Source organism: Maniola jurtina, chromosome 5 (assembly GCF_905333055.1).
Source record: "Maniola jurtina chromosome 5, ilManJurt1.1, whole genome shotgun sequence".
Taxonomy (NCBI): Eukaryota; Metazoa; Arthropoda; class Insecta; order Lepidoptera; family Nymphalidae; genus Maniola; species Maniola jurtina.
The window spans coordinates 13,607,470-13,627,613 of record NC_060033.1 but is presented as its reverse complement, the minus strand read 5'-3'; the positions used below and the strand labels follow the sequence as shown (position 1 = coordinate 13,627,613).

Here is a 20,144-nt window from a genome sequence, read left to right as displayed (position 1 = left end):
CATTTTCACATTTATAATATTATAGAGGAAGTATGGATAAATAATATAATATATTATGTGATGCCCGCGACTTCGTTCGCGTCGATTTGGGTTTTTAAAAATGCCGTGGGAACTTTTTGATTATCCGGGATAAAAAGTAAGTTGCCTAAATCCTTCCTCTGGATGCAAGCTATCTCTGTAGCTTTCATCGAAATCGGTTTAACGGATGGGCCGTGAAAAACTAGCACACAGAACCCTTTCGGATTATCTTAACAAAACAGTGTTTACAAACTTTAGTGTGAGGCCCTACCTCCTGATGAAGTCAAAACTGTGTTTCAGGAGGCAGAATAATATTAGTATATGGATGGACATATTATGACGCAAAAAGAGGGATTTATAAGATAGTTTTGAGTTATAGTCCTCCTACCAGATTAGCCCGCTATCATCTTAGACTGCACCATCACTTACCCCCAGGTGAGATTGTAGCCAAGGGCTAAGTAACTTGTATCTGAATAAAAAAAAAGTTAGTTTAGTAAGTACCTACGTTGAAAAATATTTATCAGTAAGTTTATGCTTGTATTCAATATAAATATGTAGTTTCCAATGCATAGAGATAGAATCCGGTAGGTGCACGGGTAGCTTCCCCAGATAATATATTATGTAATTAAAAATACATGGGTGACTAAAAGTTGTACAGTTTGTTAATCCAGATTCCTAATATCAAAGAAATTAAGGTGCTCGAACCTGATAAGTGGCGATGCATGCTTTTATATTCATTGCTTGTTATCAGTTGAGACTGCCCTTCAAAGGTAATGCGCTGATGCACCGCCAAGGACATATTCTATTGATTTGAAAACAAAGACATCAAGCAATTGCTTGCCAAGTGCCAACTGTACACTCACTAGATAGATATTTTTATGCAAATTGAAACAGAGTGTTTTATTTTATCCTTGACACGTTAACCCTTGACTGCCATTTTGGTAATAAGTCTTCATGAAGTCCTGCTCCGCTGGCCACGTCCCCCATTTGCTCCACTCAGCCTCGTAGGCTCGCTTCATTCTGGACCTCTTTCGCGTCCTAGCTTCTGGATGGAGGTAAAACAGACAAGTGTGCATATCTAAGGTGATTAGATTTCGTTGGGGGTAGAATGTATTTTTTGCACCTACAAAAAGTATATATTGTATACTAGCTTATTCCCGCGACTTCGTCCGCGTGGACTACACAAATTTGAAACCCCTATTTTACTCCCTTAGGGGTTAAATTGACAAAACTTCTTTCTTAACGGATGTCTACGTCACAATAACTATCTACATGTCAAATTTCAGCCCGATCCGTCCAGTAGTTTGAACTGTGTGGTTATAGATCAGTCAGGCAGCTTTTCCTATTCCCCTGACCCAAAAAGAGGGGTGTTATAAGTTTGACGTGTGTATCTGTGTATCTGTATGTCTGTCTGTGGCATCGTAGCGCCTAAACTAAGGAACCGATTTTAATTTAGTTTTTTTTTGTTTGAAAGGTGGCTTGATCAAGAGTGTTCTTAGCTATAATCCAAGAAAATCGGTTCAGCTGTTTGAAAGTTATCAGCTCTTTTCTAGTTACTGTAGCCTTCACTTGTCGGGGGTGTTATAAATTTTTAATTTAAACTTGTAGAGATAAGATATTTCTTGTATCTCACATAAATCTACTTCGTTTTATTTCTTAGTATAATCTGTAGAGTACGAGTACGCTCTACCTCAGGCGTACGAATATGACCGAGCCAGTGCGTGCTAAAACAAATAATGTATACAATTAATAGTCAAATAAGAGGTGTGATTATGTTTAACGGTTAAACTAAGCAAAGGCAAACGTTTGTCGTCAATTAAAAGTAAAGACTGGGCTTTGCGTGTGCGTAATCAAATCACATATGTTGAAAATTAAAATGCCTCTCCATATTGCCGAGATTCACCTAGAAACTAATAAAATCAGTCTTCTGTTTGCGTCGGGGTTTTTTAAAAATAAAGATAGAAAGAGAAGCCATGTATATAAAAATAGATATTATCACGTTTACAGATTTATTTATTGCCTGCAATCCTGACCCTTCTTTAGAGCCGGCCTTGGTGAATCACAAGTTAAAAACAGACAAACAAACAAATATGACTTATGATTATGACTAACAAAACCCCCATCTATCATTCGTGGCATGTAAGGTAAATATTTTCTTTCAAAATCTAGAATCTCCATTTTCAAATTAGCATAATATATTAGTTTACCATTATGCGGTTGTATGAAATAACACCTATATGTTACACAAAGCTTAGTCAAATGTATCTGTGAAAACCCATTCGAATCTGTTTCTCAAAATTTGCATGATGCTAATTGTACAGACAGACAGACAAAAACTTTAACTGTTTACTCAGGATTCTATTTACTTATTCGTTACTATATGACAAAAACAAGTGTATTAGTTATTTTATTAAAATTCATGACTAAAACTTATGGTGTAACCCAAGGCATACTCAATGCGCCATCTGTTCTCCTGATTTTCATTACAAGATATTATGTGAGTTTCTTTATTCCATCATAACTTCTAAATGCTTAAACAGATTTGGATGTAGTTGTTGTTGTTTGTTTCTTTAGTGGCTTTTTGTTGTGCCAGACAGCACGTTATTCAGACTTGGATCTTATGGGGTATCGTTAGAATGCTTACATCAGCCCAACTGATACTAGCCATAGATTTTTTGAAATAAATTCGATATGGCGACTGTATGGTGCCTGGTGCCATTTCCATAATATGTGATTGGTTAATTTTTTAGTTCTTTTTTCACAGGGCAATTGTTATTTTTTTAAACTTATGCCTTGTTCGCTTTTGAAATAATTAACCATTGAATCTTCCACTTGACCATGCGCAGGAGATAATAGAGTTAACTCTACGTATAATAGGGTTGTTGGGTTTAATGAAGATTTTAGAAATATATCAAAATCAAGAAGTTAAGTAATCTTTAACATTATATTTGTTTGTTTCAGAATTTCTACCAGCACGTCTTCAACGGCTGCTACGCGGTGCTGTTCTTCATTGTGGTCGTATTCTTCCTCATTTACGGAGTCGAAGTGTATTTCAAGGTAACTTCTTTTACCCTTTTCTTGCCTAAAAAACAAGAAAGTTAATGCATTGTTTTCTGGTCTAATTACTATTAAAGTAATAAGTCAATTTGATATTAGTAATAGTTAATTTTTAGGGTTCCGTACCCAAAGGATACCAACGGGACCCTATATGTCAACTCCACTCCGCTTAACCTCCGCTGTCCGTCCATCCATGTCTGTCCATCAGCGGGCTGTATCTCATGAACCCTAATAGGTAGAGAGTTGAAATTTTCACTGACCGTGTACATTGATGTTGTCTTTATGACAAAAATAATAAAAAAAATTAAATGACCGCCATTTAAAAATATTAAAAAAAAAAAATACATCGTGTTATATCTTGTACGATGACCGGAAGTGTGAGAGTCCAACTATCACCTGCACTCACAGATTTTTATTAGATAAGTTAAAAAATGACGAATGGAAAATGGTCCTTTATTGATGTTGTAAGGAAAAGGTTCCGGTTATGTATTATACTGTGCTGTTTGCATGCAGCTCTGTAAGACTGCTAATGAAATCGATTAACATTTACATGCGACGTCCATAGAATTTATTATACAATCTGTACTATTGAAGCTGGATTTATTGCAATCGAATTTGAATCGAAATAGATGTTATGGATGCGTTATGCACGGCGCATAAGACCATTAAGCGCGCACTAATGATAAAAACCATGACACAAGCATACAGCATTCTGTGGTAAGGCGCAACGCCCACAGACTGACCGGAGTGGTGCCGAGGCGCGGCTTTTTTTTATCAACTTTAACGCATCTTACACGCGCACAAAGCGGCGATAGCCTAGTGGTTAAGACGTCGGCCTCCTAATCGATAGGTCCGCGGTTCGATTCCAGTCATGCACCTCTAACTTTTCACTGTTTCTAAGCTAAGTGTTCTAAGCAAGTGTTCTAAGTATCACTTGCTTTAATCATGAAGGAAAAAATTGTGAGGAAACCTGCATGCCTGAGAGTTCTCCACGGTGTGTGTAGTCTGCCAAACCGCGCTTGGCCACGTGGTAAACTATGGCCAAACCCTTCTCATTTTAAGAGGTGACCCGCACGCAGCGCGATGGTCGGCCTATTTTTGCCCATATAACCGTGCACTAGCTGCCACTTAGAACACAGCCGGGCCTTTCTCATAGCTCGCCGCAACTCCTCTCCTCAACTCCACTCACTCGGTCCGCGCTGGCCCTAAAGTACGGGGCAGTACGTGTCGCTTGACCCGTCTCGAAAAGTGAAAAATTTTCTGCATTTTGTTTACCTTTTAAGCCGGCGAAGCAAAAATAGAAAATAAACTTAGTATCTGTAAGTTTATTTTCTATTTTTGCTAGGAGTATAATTTTTCCTTGACAATATTTGGAATTAACTTATCGCAGTTTTTATAAGGAAGGAAAATATTACATTGCCATATTATGCTTTTTCAATTATTTTAAAAGGTGTTGTGGTCAAAACAATTGGCAACAATAGATTCCTATATGGAAACAATCAAATGTAATATCGATTTTGCCCCTTTTGTGGTGTCGTAAGGACGCGCTAATGCCCCATTGTTGGGATAATGGATGTGTGAGCTACAGGGTTTTAAAATGTTGTAAAGGATTATAAACCTTGTTATAACGGATTAGGTTTGGTTTTATGTTTGTATTTTGAATTGTTTTTAGATGGCGGTTTTAATGATCTCCTTGGTTACTTTTGATGTTTGATACAATGAAACAAAAGCGGTTTTGTTCTATGTTCTATTGTCATTTTTTATTTAATCGATGACCTTGAGTTTGTATGGTAGATATATTGAACCCATACACAACAACTTTTTTATACTGGAAAAGCGACACCATGCTTTAAAACTATCTTTTGATTTTTGAAGCGTGTTTGTAGGTGTCATTTTTCTCAAAGGTGCGCGTAAACACCGTGCTAGCATCTATGTAGAGTGTAGACTATGCTGTTACGCGCATGCTTGTCACACGCACATGAAGGCGGATTAATTTGCCTTTATTTTTTAAATTACTTATGCACAATCTGAGAAAGGACTCGCATTATGTGCTTTATGTTTTAACTTTAATGTCAAAAGTACGCTTATTTTTAACCCCCGACCCAAAAAGAGGGGTGTTATAAGTTTGACGTTTGTATCTGTGTATCTGTCTGTGGCATCGTAGCTTCTAAACTAATGAACCGATTTTAATTTAGTTTTTTTTTTTTGTTTGAAAGGTGGCTTGATCGAGAGTGTTCTTAGCTATAATTCAAGAAAATCGGTTCAGCCGTTTGAAAGTTATCAGCTCTTTTCTAGTTACTGTAACCTTCACTTGTTGGGGGTGTTATAAATTTTTAATTTACACTTGTTATAACAGTGTTTTACCTACACTTCAAGGTTTCTAAATAATTTTTAAATACATATCAAAAATTGCGGAACTGGCAGGATTCGAACCTGCGTGTTCTGCCATGCCTTCCTTCCTCCGAGGTTCTTCGTCAGGTTCGATCCAGCCGTTATAGTTAAAAATTATTTAAAAATACGATTTACTGGGTTTACTGTACTGTAAGATTGCCCAGATTGTAAGTAAATCTGCCACCAAACAAGACCAGAGCCAATAAAGGAATTATGAATTCCTATTTCCTATTTTGAGTCTGCAGAAAATCGAGCCCGAGATCACTGAAATAAGACCCCAGTGCTCATAGTTATATAAATCATTACATTTTAATATTACTTTTAATTGACGTAATTTAATTTGTATAGCACTAATTATGGACATGTAACGACTGTCTGAAATAAAATATTTTTATTTTATTTATTTATTTATTTATAGTCAGACAGTTAATTTTTTGCATTGTATTTGTTCCAGCTTCGCGGAGAATTCCTCAAAGAGACTAAAGTGTGCACCATAATATCACCGCGCCCTGGCCCTTCCACCGCTGCAGAAGGTGACGATGTACAGGACACCCTCGTTACGAAGCAGGTTAGGCAATCCACAAAATACTTTGCCAAATATGGAAAATGTTTTGTTCAAATAAACGTCACCTCAAGGGAAACAGAATATCTGTGAAAACTAGGGAGAAAGAAAAAAGAAAAAAAAAGTTTAATTGGTGATTGTGTCACATAACCAGTTCTTTAACCACTCACGTAACATCACGGAATCTAACCCATTTCTCTCAGTCGCATACGACACCCGGGATCCTGAGACGCCTCTAACCTGACGTGGACGGCACCGCTGGGTTTTTTAGTGGGTATGCTATATGAATGCAGCACAAATGCATTGCCAGTGAGCCCCACATACCCGCTTTTGAGCGTCATGCGTAATTGCATTTTTACCAGCGGAAAAAAAAAAGACCAAACTAAGGAGTAGGTACCAATAACCAGATCTCCCTACTCCTTAATTAGTGCGTTCGAATCTGGCATTACTAGTTGTCGTCGTCCGGCCTAACGAATCGACGACCACTGCTGGACGAAGGTCTCTTGCAAAGATCTGTACAGTATACGGCCTACGGTTCCCAGCTACTCGTTTAAAATCGTCGAAAACCCTCATGTTCTAAGGGGTAATACAATATCTTTAAAGATATAACCCATATATTTAAGGCACTGAAGAAATTGCTTAGAAGTAGGCGGTTGACAATGAATTTTACTTTCGAGAATTGCGACAAAACTTTTGACTATTTGACAACTGCTAAAAGTTAACCCATATACTTGTTTCAGGGCATCCAGACAGACCTTGCTTCAGATGGCAGTGTGGACCCGCGATCAGTGAACCATTCCCAGTTACACCAGTCGCGCCTGGGCCTAGTCAGCCAGGCGTTGATGCTCATCCTCATCGTGGGATTCCTAGCTTCAGAAACCCTCAGCGAGTTCTGGAAAGCCAAGTAAGTGCTATGATAGCTTCCAAGGCTTCTAAAGAGATTTAGACGATTTCGATGTTTCTTAACTCTTTCGGAATCATGTTATAAGCGTGTTATAGTTTTGTTAATTGTTGTCGTCTCTTTAATGTGTTAGGTTCTGGCTTATCTCCTGATGTAAATAACTTATGAGCCAACCGCTTAGCTCAAACAGTTAAATAGTAAAGGCGACTTAACTGTCGCCGACGCCTCTCCTGCGCGCATCTACCTCAGGAACCGTTTGTTTTAGTTAAATAGGTCTATAATAGAATTTTTTTTCTTTGCTTACCTCAGAGTACCAGTGGGATCGCGCAATTGGCACGATCTAGTGTTCCGTATAGTGGAGATCGGCGTCGCGCTATGGTTCCCCTGCGTGCTGTGGAACTGCATGGCGCCCGAGCGGCTCTGGTTGCTCAACCCGCGGCGGCTGCTCGCGCGCCAGCTCGACGACGCGCGCCTCGCGGACCTGCTCGCGCCGCACCGACCTGCCAACGATGCCAAGGTAGTAGTGGGTTCGGCGTCGCGCTATGGTTCCCCTGCGTGCTGTGGAACTGCATGGCGCCCGAGCGGCTCTGGTTGCTCAACCCGCGGCGGCTGCTCGCGCGCCAGCTCGACGACGCGCGCCTCGCGGACCTGCTCGCGCCGCACCGACCTGCCAACGATGCCAAGGTAGTAGTGGGTTCGGCGTCGCGCTATGGTTCCCCTGCGTGCTGTGGAACTGCATGGCGCCCGAGCGGCTCTGGTTGCTCAACCCGCGGCGGCTGCTCGCGCGCCAGCTCGACGACGCGCGCCTCGCGGACATGCTCGCGCCGCACCGACCTGCCAACGATGCCAAGGTAGTAGTGGGTTCGGCGTCGCGCTATGGTTCCCCTGCGTGCTGTGGAACTGCATGGCGCCCGAGCGGCTCTGGTTGCTCAACCCGCGGCGGCTGCTCGCGCGCCAGCTCGACGACGCGCGCCTCGCGGACCTGCTCGCGCCGCACCGACCTGCCAACGATGCCAAGGTAGTAGTGGGTTCGGCGTCGCGCTATGGTTCCCCTGCGTGCTGTGGAACTGCATGGCGCCCGAGCGGCTCTGGTTGCTCAACCCGCGGCGGCTGCTCGCGCGCCAGCTCGACGACGCGCGCCTCGCGGACCTGCTCGCGCCGCACCGACCTGCCAACGATGCCAAGGTAGTAGTGGGTTCGGCGTCGCGCTATGGTTCCCCTGCGTGCTGTGGAACTGCATGGCGCCCGAGCGGCTCTGGTTGCTCAACCCGCGGCGGCTGCTCGCGCGCCAGCTCGACGACGCGCGCCTCGCGGACCTGCTCGCGCCGCACCGACCTGCCAACGATGCCAAGGTAGTAGTGGGTTCGGCGTCGCGCTATGGTTCCCCTGCGTGCTGTGGAACTGCATGGCGCCCGAGCGGCTCTGGTTGCTCAACCCGCGGCGGCTGCTCGCGCGCCAGCTCGACGACGCGCGCCTCGCGGACCTGCTCGCGCCGCACCGACCTGCCAACGATGCCAAGGTAGTAGTGGGTTCGGCGTCGCGCTATGGTTCCCCTGCGTGCTGTGGAACTGCATGGCGCCCGAGCGGCTCTGGTTGCTCAACCCGCGGCGGCTGCTCGCGCGCCAGCTCGACGACGCGCGCCTCGCGGACCTGCTCGCGCCGCACCGACCTGCCAACGATGCCAAGGTAGTAGTGGGTTTGGCGTCGCGCTATGGTTCCCCTGCGTTCTGTGGAACTGCATGGCGCCCGAGCGGCTCTGGTTGCTCAACCCGCGGCGGCTGCTCGCGCGCCAGCTCGACGACGCGCGCCTCGCGGACCTGCTCGCGCCGCACCGACCTGCCAACGATGCCAAGGTAGTAGTGGGTTCGGCGTCGCGCTATGGTTCCCCTGCGTGCTGTGGAACTGCATGGCGCCCGAGCGGCTCTGGTTGCTCAACCCGCGGCGGCTGCTCGCGCGCCAGCTCGACGACGCGCGCCTCGCGGACCTGCTCGCGCCGCACCGACCTGCCAACGATGCCAAGGTAGTAGTGGGTTCGGCGTCGCGCTATGGTTCCCCTGCGTGCTGTGGAACTGCATGGCGCCCGAGCGGCTCTGGTTGCTCAACCCGCGGCGGCTGCTCGCGCGCCAGCTCGACGACGCGCGCCTCGCGGACCTGCTCGCGCCGCACCGACCTGCCAACGATGCCAAGGTAGTAGTGGGTTCGGCGTCGCGCTATGGTTCCCCTGCGTGCTGTGGAACTGCATGGCGCCCGAGCGGCTCTGGTTGCTCAACCCGCGGCGGCTGCTCGCGCGCCAGCTCGACGACGCGCGCCTCGCGGACCTGCTCGCGCCGCACCGACCTGCCAACGATGCCAAGGTAGTAGTGGGTTCGGCGTCGCGCTATGGTTCCCCTGCGTTCTGTGGAACTGCATGGCGCCCGAGCGGCTCTGGTTGCTCAACCCGCGGCGGCTGCTCGCGCGCCAGCTCGACGACGCGCGCCTCGCGGACCTGCTCGCGCCGCACCGACCTGCCAACGATGCCAAGGTAGTAGTGGGTTCGGCGTCGCGCTATGGTTCCCCTGCGTTCTGTGGAACTGCATGGCGCCCGAGCGGCTCTGGTTGCTCAACCCGCGGCGGCTGCTCGCGCGCCAGCTCGACGACGCGCGCCTCGCGGACCTGCTCGCGCCGCACCGACCTGCCAACGATGCCAAGGTAGTAGTGGGTTCGGCGTCGCGCTATGGTTCCCCTGCGTGCTGTGGAACTGCATGGCGCCCGAGCGGCTCTGGTTGCTCAACCCGCGGCGGCTGCTCGCGCGCCAGCTCGACGACGCGCGCCTCGCGGACCTGCTCGCGCCGCACCGACCTGCCAACGATGCCAAGGTAGTAGTGGGTTCGGCGTCGCGCTATGGTTCCCCTGCGTGCTGTGGAACTGCATGGCGCCCGAGCGGCTCTGGTTGCTCAACCCGCGGCGGCTGCTCGCGCGCCAGCTCGACGACGCGCGCCTCGCGGACCTGCTCGCGCCGCACCGACCTGCCAACGATGCCAAGGTAGTAGTGGGTTTGGCGTCGCGCTATGGTTCCCCTGCGTTCTGTGGAACTGCATGGCGCCCGAGCGGCTCTGGTTGCTCAACCCGCGGCGGCTGCTCGCGCGCCAGCTCGACGACGCGCGCCTCGCGGACCTGCTCGCGCCGCACCGACCTGCCAACGATGCCAAGGTAGTAGTGGGTTCGGCGTCGCGCTATGGTTCCCCTGCGTGCTGTGGAACTGCATGGCGCCCGAGCGGCTCTGGTTGCTCAACCCGCGGCGGCTGCTCGCGCGCCAGCTCGACGACGCGCGCCTCGCGGACCTGCTCGCGCCGCACCGACCTGCCAACGATGCCAAGGTAGTAGTGGGTTCGGCGTCGCGCTATGGTTCCCCTGCGTGCTGTGGAACTGCATGGCGCCCGAGCGGCTCTGGTTGCTCAACCCGCGGCGGCTGCTCGCGCGCCAGCTCGACGACGCGCGCCTCGCGGACCTGCTCGCGCCGCACCGACCTGCCAACGATGCCAAGGTAGTAGTGGGTTCGGCGTCGCGCTATGGTTCCCCTGCGTGCTGTGGAACTGCATGGCGCCCGAGCGGCTCTGGTTGCTCAACCCGCGGCGGCTGCTCGCGCGCCAGCTCGACGACGCGCGCCTCGCGGACCTGCTCGCGCCGCACCGACCTGCCAACGATGCCAAGGTAGTAGTGGGTTCGGCGTCGCGCTATGGTTCCCCTGCGTGCTGTGGAACTGCATGGCGCCCGAGCGGCTCTGGTTGCTCAACCCGCGGCGGCTGCTCGCGCGCCAGCTCGACGACGCGCGCCTCGCGGACCTGCTCGCGCCGCACCGACCTGCCAACGATGCCAAGGTAGTAGTGGGTTCGGCGTCGCGCTATGGTTCCCCTGCGTTCTGTGGAACTGCATGGCGCCCGAGCGGCTCTGGTTGCTCAACCCGCGGCGGCTGCTCGCGCGCCAGCTCGACGACGCGCGCCTCGCGGACCTGCTCGCGCCGCACCGACCTGCCAACGATGCCAAGGTAGTAGTGGGTTCGGCGTCGCGCTATGGTTCCCCTGCGTGCTGTGGAACTGCATGGCGCCCGAGCGGCTCTGGTTGCTCAACCCGCGGCGGCTGCTCGCGCGCCAGCTCGACGACGCGCGCCTCGCGGACCTGCTCGCGCCGCACCGACCTGCCAACGATGCCAAGGTAGTAGTGGGTTCGGCGTCGCGCTATGGTTCCCCTGCGTGCTGTGGAACTGCATGGCGCCCGAGCGGCTCTGGTTGCTCAACCCGCGGCGGCTGCTCGCGCGCCAGCTCGACGACGCGCGCCTCGCGGACCTGCTCGCGCCGCACCGACCTGCCAACGATGCCAAGGTAGTAGTGGGTTTGGCGTCGCGCTATGGTTCCCCTGCGTTCTGTGGAACTGCATGGCGCCCGAGCGGCTCTGGTTGCTCAACCCGCGGCGGCTTTTTGTACGCTGAAAGAACATCGTTGGTGCATCACCCATCCTCACCAGTAGCTGTGTGTGTGTATTAAGGGATTTTGGGGTTATGCAATATTGTGACCAAGAGAATAAGATCATATATACGGAAAACTGTAAAGACAAAGAAGCGGATAAAAGCTTGTTATCGATATAAATAGCAACCATTGTTTTATGAACACAATAATAACTGATTAACCAATAACCTACTAACGACTACAATAATATAATAATATATAAAAGATTGTTCATATTATTATCACTTATTAATCGGTCAACGACATTTTTACGCGTAAACAATACTAAAGGTTCTTTCATATTTTAATATTTTTTGTAAGACACCATTTTGTATCAGGGAAACATTTGTTAGAGCAGACCAGTGCCTCTAGCAATCTATAAAGACAACTGAAGTTAAGACATGTCTTTATAAAGTTTTATATTGTGTAACAGTTCAGAAAATATTTATCATCTTCCTTTTCCTTATTAAGTCTAGATATTTCAAAGCATCTTGTTGTATTAATTAATTGTGTATTTGGTGGAATATAGTACTATTACTTTATTTTAGTTCTAAAGATGAAAGTTCTTTATGACTGTCCACTGTTTTAGAACTTAGGTCGTCCAATTCATTATTTGTGTGATGTGTTGAAGTGATGTTTAAATCTTAAGGATTTTAAAGCAATGAAATAATTGGGACGTATTTTGGGTAATGATTTGTGTCGTTGGGATTTTCTCATTTTGGTTCTCGGTCCACAATTTACGTGGTTGCAACCTCTTCATTTTGGGTCATAATTTCTCGTTGAAACCTTTCATTTCGGGTCATAATTTCTCGTTGAAACCTTTCATTTCGGGTCATAATTTCTCGTTGAAACCTGTTCATTTTGGGTCATAATTTGTATTGTTGGAACTTCTTCACTTTGGGTCATAGTATTGTCTGTCTTCAGCTTACATGCTTTTGTCCTGTGTTTGGAAAAAAAACAATGTTTTGCTTACTATTTTTATTCACGTCTTTCGTCACAGTCTATAGTCATACTACAGAATATAAAAATGTGGAATCCATTAGATGGGCGGAGCGTAGCTTGCGTTGCAAATACCATTTACGAAAATTTTGGAATTTTTCCCTCATGTACCGCGATAATCAGCTCGCAAACAAGTCTCCGGATTTGAGACCAGTTGGGGTCATTTTCGAAAAGGTTTTTCTGAAATGGGTCATGGCTTCTATGTTAATATTTTTAATGGATTTTTATGTTATAGTGAGGTATGTTATATCTTTTGCTGCGTCCAGTTTCAGTGATAATTATTTACATGGATTATATTTATAGAATATCTTGAAAAGTTTTGTTTTTTTTTGATGCCAGTCTTCCAAACTCAAACTTTCTTTCTTATACCTAAGATTTTTTTACAAACAATTTTGTTTTGTTTATTACGTATATATGCTGTGTTTACATTTTGAAGTTTGACTCCAAATCGATCTTTGGATCATTGTAAAGTCCTTACCTAATTGGTAGAAGGATTGCGAAAGGTGCAAACATGTATGCCGATCTGACTTCTCAGATCCTGGCGGTGTTTGCGCGACTGTCTTGGCGCGAAAAGGCTCTATTGGTTCTTGGGATCATGCACCATTGGCGGTTTTCTGTTCGGAGTTTTTTATACGCCATGTCCCTTTACGCAAAGCCTGTGAAATCTATTGCCGGGTGTGGTGTTAATTTGGTGAGTGTGGATTTTAATATTTTAGAGTTTTTTAACTGTATAATTTAGGGCTGGTATTCTACCAGATTTATCCGAGGATGTTTTGCGAGGAATGCCTGTGAAACCCACCAATGGAATCACTGCATATTTTGCTCAGAGCTCATTGATCACTTTTCCACCAGAACTAAGATAAGCTATGGTATTAAAATGCAACGATTCTGTTCAGTTAGTAGTGAAGGCAGCCTAATTAATCAAAAGTTTGTGGTGTTACGTAGTCTGTAGGGACGATGGAAATCATGTTGACGATTTTAGCTACCTAACTACTTCTGCACTTATTTAGGAAATAAGGAAGCCGCCTATAGTCTCTGGCCTGGTTTTATTGTGACGTTTATCTTATACTGGAGTGTTCAATTGACCTTTTAATTACTAACAAACTAACATTAATAATAGTAAATCTGGCAGGACACGATTTGGTACATAAAACTTGCAATTTAGAAGATGTTTTTTTTGGACAGATTGCACTGTGAAAAGATTTTCCGAAATTCAACAGAAGTGAAATTGGTCAAGGGAATCATTCTGTTTATAACTTGAAACTTTTTGCAAACGAACACGTAAACAAAGATTAATTTTCAACGGTTCGAAGAAGTGGAGTGGCTTTCAAAATCAGTGTATGACCTGCGCAAATAAAGCAATGAATAATGTCAGCACACTGTATTGTGAGCGAGCGAGAGGCATGATTAGCGCCGTCAAGGTTCATTTATTTATTGGCATTGGTTTTACCCGAGTATTTCTTTGTAATCAAATGGGAAATGTTTTCCAGAATGTGGAGACGGATTCGTTAGTGGGCAGTGTGGGTTCGAGTCGCGACTGCTGGATCTGCTACGACAGCGCGCGGCAGGAGCCGCTCATCACGCCGTGCCGGTGCACCGGGGACGTGGCCGCTGTGCACCATGACTGCCTGAGGAGGTGGCTGGTGGAGGTAAACAGACTTCAAGACCTTCATTGTAATACTTCTTTGTAGTTACGCTCTCGACAGAGTGGTTGAGGATGACCGTCTCTATATGTAAGCCGGTTTGCGGTTTTGCTGGTCAAAGAGGCCGCTCATTTAGATGACTATATGTATGATCTACCATGTTTTGACATCAACGAAAGACAGAGCGGTCGAGGTCGTCATTGCACTGAGTGTTGTGGCACACTTAACAATGAGTCTCTATTCCTTTCTGATGAGTCTCTATGCCTTCCTAGTGTCATTCATCTAAGGGGACGTCCATCGCAGCCCTCATTGGTCATGGGCGATCTACTACGTGCTCTGGAGCCTTCTATCTTCCATTGTGCCCTCTGCTATTATAATACTAGGGACCTCCTTATTCGCTTCTTAGCATCGTTTCCCTGATCGCTGAGGCGGTCCTAGCCACGGATCGCTTTTTCTCGTATGATGTTTTTCCTATAAGATTTGTCTTCGACACTGTGGAGAGCAACTTGGATGCATATGGTTACAATCTCGTGGCCTTCAGCGTTGCCAATACCCAACAGTTTCCATAATCATTGGTTTAGTTTAGTGGGTTACCAAGTCTATCCCGGATAGACCAAAAAATGCAACAAGGGTTTACTGTTAAGAAAATAGCCCCAAGTTGAAAAGTTGGTGGTTTTTACCTCCCCATACCAGAAATGACATGACCGGTGCCCGGTTCCAGAGTGTCGTTCCTTCGGGATTGCGGAGTGAGTTAGGCTATTGAAAATGTACCTATGTGTTCACCTCACTCTATAATAATATCTCCTAAGGGCGTTTGTGCAGTCATTCGTGATTTGACGGATCCGTCAAAATACGACTCGAATGAGTACGTATTTGTTTCACGGAAACGAAACGAATACAGATGTGTGGGCAAACGCTCTTAGTAGCTTAGAAGAGGCTATTTTATTTTTATAGAAGCTATAATATGTTTGTACTTATATTTTTTCTCTGTTTGGTATGAAATCAGTAAATAAATAGTTTTTTTTTCTATTTTCAGTGTTCCACGAACTCTGACGGCTTAAAATGCAAGGTCTGCAACACCCCGTACATCGTACAGGAGACTAACAAGTACGTATATTGTAATACAACACACATCATGTAGCTGGCCACAGATCCTAAATCGCGCTAACAAACTTTTCTCTCCGTTTGATCGTGAATTAAAGAAAAATAGGCGATTCAAAGGCTGTGATTAACCCATTTTTTCATATTTTTTAGATTAGGTATTATATTTTATTGTACGACTGTTGTTGTTGATGCACACTGTGACTGCCCGTAAGTGGAGATGCACGAGAGCTATAGAATTTGAGGAAAAGCATTTGTAGTGTTAGTGTGTGATTTTGTGGGCGGTTCAAAAGTAAACAAAATAAAATAAACCCATTGCCGGCCCACTATTGAGCACGGGTCTCTTCTCAGAGAGGTTTAGGCCATAGTCTGCCACGCTGGCCCAATGCGGATTGGCATTGAACTCTCATGCATGCAGGTTTCCTCACGATGTTTTCCTTCACCGTTAAACCAAGTGAAATTTAATTGCTTTGTTAAACACATCATCTACTCACATAGAATAATAAAATGATGCTCGTGTGTTTGTATGTAGAGTGGAATGGGAGCGTGGGTTCACGTGCGCGCACTGGGTACGCACGGTGCTGGGCGTGGCGTGCGTGTGCGGCGCGGCGGGCGCGGCGTGGGCGCTCGTGCAGCTGTTCCCTTCGCCCGTGCCGAGGCTGCTCGCCGCAGGGACTGCCCTCATCATCTGCTACGTTGCGCTACAGTGAGTATGAAAAACTGGCTATGTGCGAGTCAGACTCGCGCACCGAGGGTTCCGTACTCGGGTATTTTTTCATATTATGCATAAATATAAATAAAAATTCACTTGTAGAATGTACAGGTAAACCTTTCATATGATACCCCACTTGGTAAAGTTATCTTACTTTTAAAATTGAAAATATTATTATTATATTTTGTTCATGAATTATTTTTAATTTATTTTGATGTTACCACAAATTCACTGTTTTCAGACTTTGTCCTTTACTTATGCTACCTACCTGTCAAATTTCACGATTCTAGGTCAACGGGAAGTACCCTATAGGTTTCCTTAATAGACGGACAGACAGACAGACAGACGAACAACAAAGTGATCCATAAAAAGTAAACCTTAACGATATATATTTACTTGCAGATTCTTAGCAAAGGACACAGCGACAGCCCTCCAAAGAGCCAAAGTCTCCTCACTCCGGATCCTCACGGAATCCACCGATGCATCAGAGACCAACCAGACTCAGTTGTCTACCATCAGCAAAACTGTCACTGTGGAGATAGCTTCCAAGACTGTCCTGGAGCAGGCGCTGAAGGGAGATGTCAAATAAAGTGATTTGAAAAGGACTAAAGTGAATGAAAAGTGTAAAAAAATACACAAGTGAATAAAAAGTGAAAAGGAAAATGGACTGGTTATTGGTCATTATAACTTTTAAAATGGAGTTCGCCGTCAATTCCACCCAAGACAGACCGGGCCATTAATGAATTTTAGTACAATCATTTAAAACGACAAAAGTGAACGAGAAGTGAACCAAGTAACAAATGTAAATGTCAAATAAAGTTATTTAAAAGAGACAATATAAAGCCAATCAGGATGTGTTTAGAGAAAATGGAACCATATGAAAAGTGAAAGAAAAGTGAAAGAACAAAATTAAAAGTGAAGTGACAGTGAAAAGTATTCTGCAGTAGAAACTTGATGACGGAAGAAAACGATTACAAAACTTTTTGCCATATTTGTGGTTTTACGTATGATCATATCAATGATATATTCTTATATATTTTGGTCCGTATAGAAGCTTATATTATATAGCTATAATTTTTCATAGATTTAACATTTAATACCAATAATACTATACTAAAAACAAAAAAAAATGATAATATAATATTATATGTGTCAGAAATTAAGTCTCAGGGGGGCTAGCACAAAAGTTGTATTTATTACATTGCGACAATTGTGATGGTTGTGATTGGCTGAATTTATAGTATTCTTGCTGCAACTACACTTTACCCAGTAATATAAAAACCGGTCAAGTGCGAGCCGAACTCGTACACGTAAGGTTCCCTACTATCGTATATCGTGAAAAGTACAAGATTATGTACTGCTTAGTTTTTTTTAATTAAATGGCGGCCATTTTGAAATTTTTATTATTTGTTGTTAAACAGCAACAGAAATATACACTGAAAATTTCAATTCTATCTTTTCTATTCTAACAGTTCATGAGAGACTTTTACAGTCCTCTGACAGACAGACAGACGGACGGATAGTGGAGGCTTAATGATAGGATCCCGTTGGCATCCTTTAAATATGGAACCCTAAAAAGTGGCAGCCAATCACAGGTAATTGCAATCATCACATTGTAGTTTTAAACTTTGCTGCTAGGCCTTCTCATTCATCATAAAAATTGACAGATGTTTATCTGTCAAATTGTACTTTCAAGTATGTACATTATCCGACAGGAAATATTACACATCGAACTTTAGAAAGAGATAGCAGTTTCTTAGAGCGTTGTCTCTGTTGTTGAGACCGACGAAACAGCATACTAAGTAGAGTACTACCACTTATATAAGTTCCATCGGCAAAACTGAATGTACATCAATGAAATACAGACCTTAATGCTTGACGTTAAGATTTTAAATACAAGAACAATAGAGACTCGTGCTATCTCGCTCACAATTCGTGCGCACAAAGCATGTTTTGTACAGCAACCAATAGCGTACAGACGCATTTAACTGGCTGAGATTTTATCACGCCAGTCAAAAATAAAATTTCTGCGCAGGTACATCGGCGTAACTTATAAAAGGGTAGTACTAGTGACAAAGACGACGGTCTACGAACCAGAAATCTCTTTCTTAAGCTTGATGTGCAAATATTTCTTGCCAATACCTATATTTGGGTTAAAACCCTAAAAACCATAGTAAAAAAACCTAGCTAAGAAATGTAGTAGACCGAGTGAAGAAAAATTGTAAACATACTAGAAAAGAAAACTTTACTGTATTTTTCATGGACGTAAAATAAAATTTAGAGCATTAATTCTTAAATTAATAAATAAGTCACAACATTGTCCCAATCTAAGAATTTACAGGTCTGCTTGTGTGTGTGTTTAGAGGCCCTAATGTAATTTTTCAAGTTAGTTAAAGTTAATGATGGACATGAGTGGTAATTTTAAATGATTTTTATCTGGTGAACTTATTAATTTTCTTCACACTGATTTCACAAGAAATTTTTCATGTGTTTATCTTTCTAACATTCACATCGTTGAGATGTGAGTGTTCACGCTCGTGCGCTTTTTAGCTCAGGTCGATGACCGTGCGGGCGCTAAATTTAAACAATAAAGCGCGATTAAACAACTTGTGAAATTTTACTTAGTGATTTTTCACAAGCTGTTTTGGTTTGGTACGGTAGCGATTGCTACATAATATGTAAGCAAGTGTAAGGTAAGTAGGTACCTAGTTGAAAACTTACACTTAGGGCCTTGTTTTTATTTTACGTCACTGGAAAATCCTTATTGTTGAACACAAAACTTCTAAATTGACAGCAATTAACGCCGAATACTGAAAAACCATGAAAAACATAAAAAATCTAATACTGAATACTGACGTCTAATCTTTTTCTTTTTAATATTGCTAAAAAAGGCCGAAAAATTAATTTAAACAACAGGCAAACGACTAGCACCTTAAGTCAAGGGGGTTGACAGTTCTAAGTTGAAATCAGTGTGTCTGTCCTTTTCTTATTACATTAGTGAGAAGCAGATGCGAATATTCTAGTGTGTATTAACCACTTCTTAATATTAATTCAGATGATTCTAATATTTTTAATAAAGAATATTAGCCATGTTAAGCGTAAAGCTTATGCCAGGAGTGGGTACGACAATAGTGCAACGGGTGGGGTTTGAACCGCGGACCTTTCGGAATTCAGTCCGCTCCTCAACCGTTGAGCTATCAATGTTTTGGTATTCGTCAGTTTAGATAAACAATGGAAAATCTCGTCGAACTTTTTTTAGTATTTCTTTCATATAAATACTACTGACACTAGACTTCTTTAAATTGTAAGGTGATTATACAAAATATAAATTCAGGTCAGACTTGCCATAAAAATGTCTCGCATTTTTTTCGCAGCGCGGGCTAACCTTTATGATGCTTTGCACTATATTGACCTATCAAAGTAGAAGTTTCGTGTTCATGTGAATTTATTAAAATCCTTAATAAATATTACAATATTGTGACTAATCCTGTTGTACACAACCTCTAAACTAAATTAAATTGACAGGTCTATATATATTGCTATCCCTTTCATAATGTTTCTCGTGGAAAAGGATAGCACTAGATAGACCTGTCAATTTAGTTTAGAGATTGTGCATAAAAGAATTAGCAACATTGTGTGTTGTGAAAGTGAATTGTTTTAGTACAAAGATGGTTATGTCAATTGTGATTACTGATTACCTTTAGAGGAAGCCATTTTTAATATTAAACTATGTATTAGGATGGAAACATAATGTTATAATAACGCGATCCAACCAAATACTAAGTGACTCGCGTTGACCAAAAACACAGTACTAATACTACAAACTACTACTAGAATTCCAAATGCATACATATTATAAAAGCGTGTCTGTTTGTTTAGAATACAGAATTCTCGGGTCTGGTGGGGTCGCGTGTAATATGTATTTTTCTATCTTTATCTTAGAGGTTCTTCTGGAATGTTCTTAATTAGATCTAGTATTCTCTAGAAGGTCCTAGATTAATAAAAATGTTGCCAAATTGTTAAAATGCCAATTTATCGATTGTGAAAATAAAGTAAATAGAAAGTATGACAGCTACGTAATGGTGTATCCGTGTATTAATTAATATATCTATGTTGTATTTTTTTTTTCTTTTTTTATGGGTAAGGTTTAGACTGTCAATAAACATATCGAGAGTATAGGTTCAGTCAATCACTACTAATATTATAAATGTGAAAGTGTGTTGGTTTGTCTTTCAATCACGTCGCAACGGAGCAACGAATCAACGTGATTTTTTGCTTG

General features: G+C 44.0%; 1 protein-coding gene across 4 annotated transcripts in view; it reads left to right on the top strand.

Moving 5' to 3' along the window:
* LOC123865290 overlaps nt 1-19,922 on the top strand; it is a 71,434-nt gene extending 51,512 nt beyond the window's left edge. For all 4 annotated transcript variants that reach the window (XM_045906244.1, XM_045906245.1, XM_045906246.1 and 1 more), the window contains 8 exons: nt 2,980-3,075; nt 5,921-6,034; nt 6,769-6,932; nt 7,239-7,446; nt 13,900-14,058; nt 15,089-15,159; nt 15,686-15,859; nt 16,268-19,922. In XM_045906244.1, the coding sequence (XP_045762200.1) occupies nt 2,980-3,075; nt 5,921-6,034; nt 6,769-6,932; nt 7,239-7,446; nt 13,900-14,058; nt 15,089-15,159; nt 15,686-15,859; nt 16,268-16,454 (1,173 nt within the window). In that variant the 3' untranslated portion in view covers nt 16,455-19,922. The remainder of the gene's footprint in view (nt 1-2,979; nt 3,076-5,920; nt 6,035-6,768; nt 6,933-7,238; nt 7,447-13,899; nt 14,059-15,088; nt 15,160-15,685; nt 15,860-16,267) is intronic.
* Nucleotides 19,923-20,144: the final 222 nt, after the last annotated feature.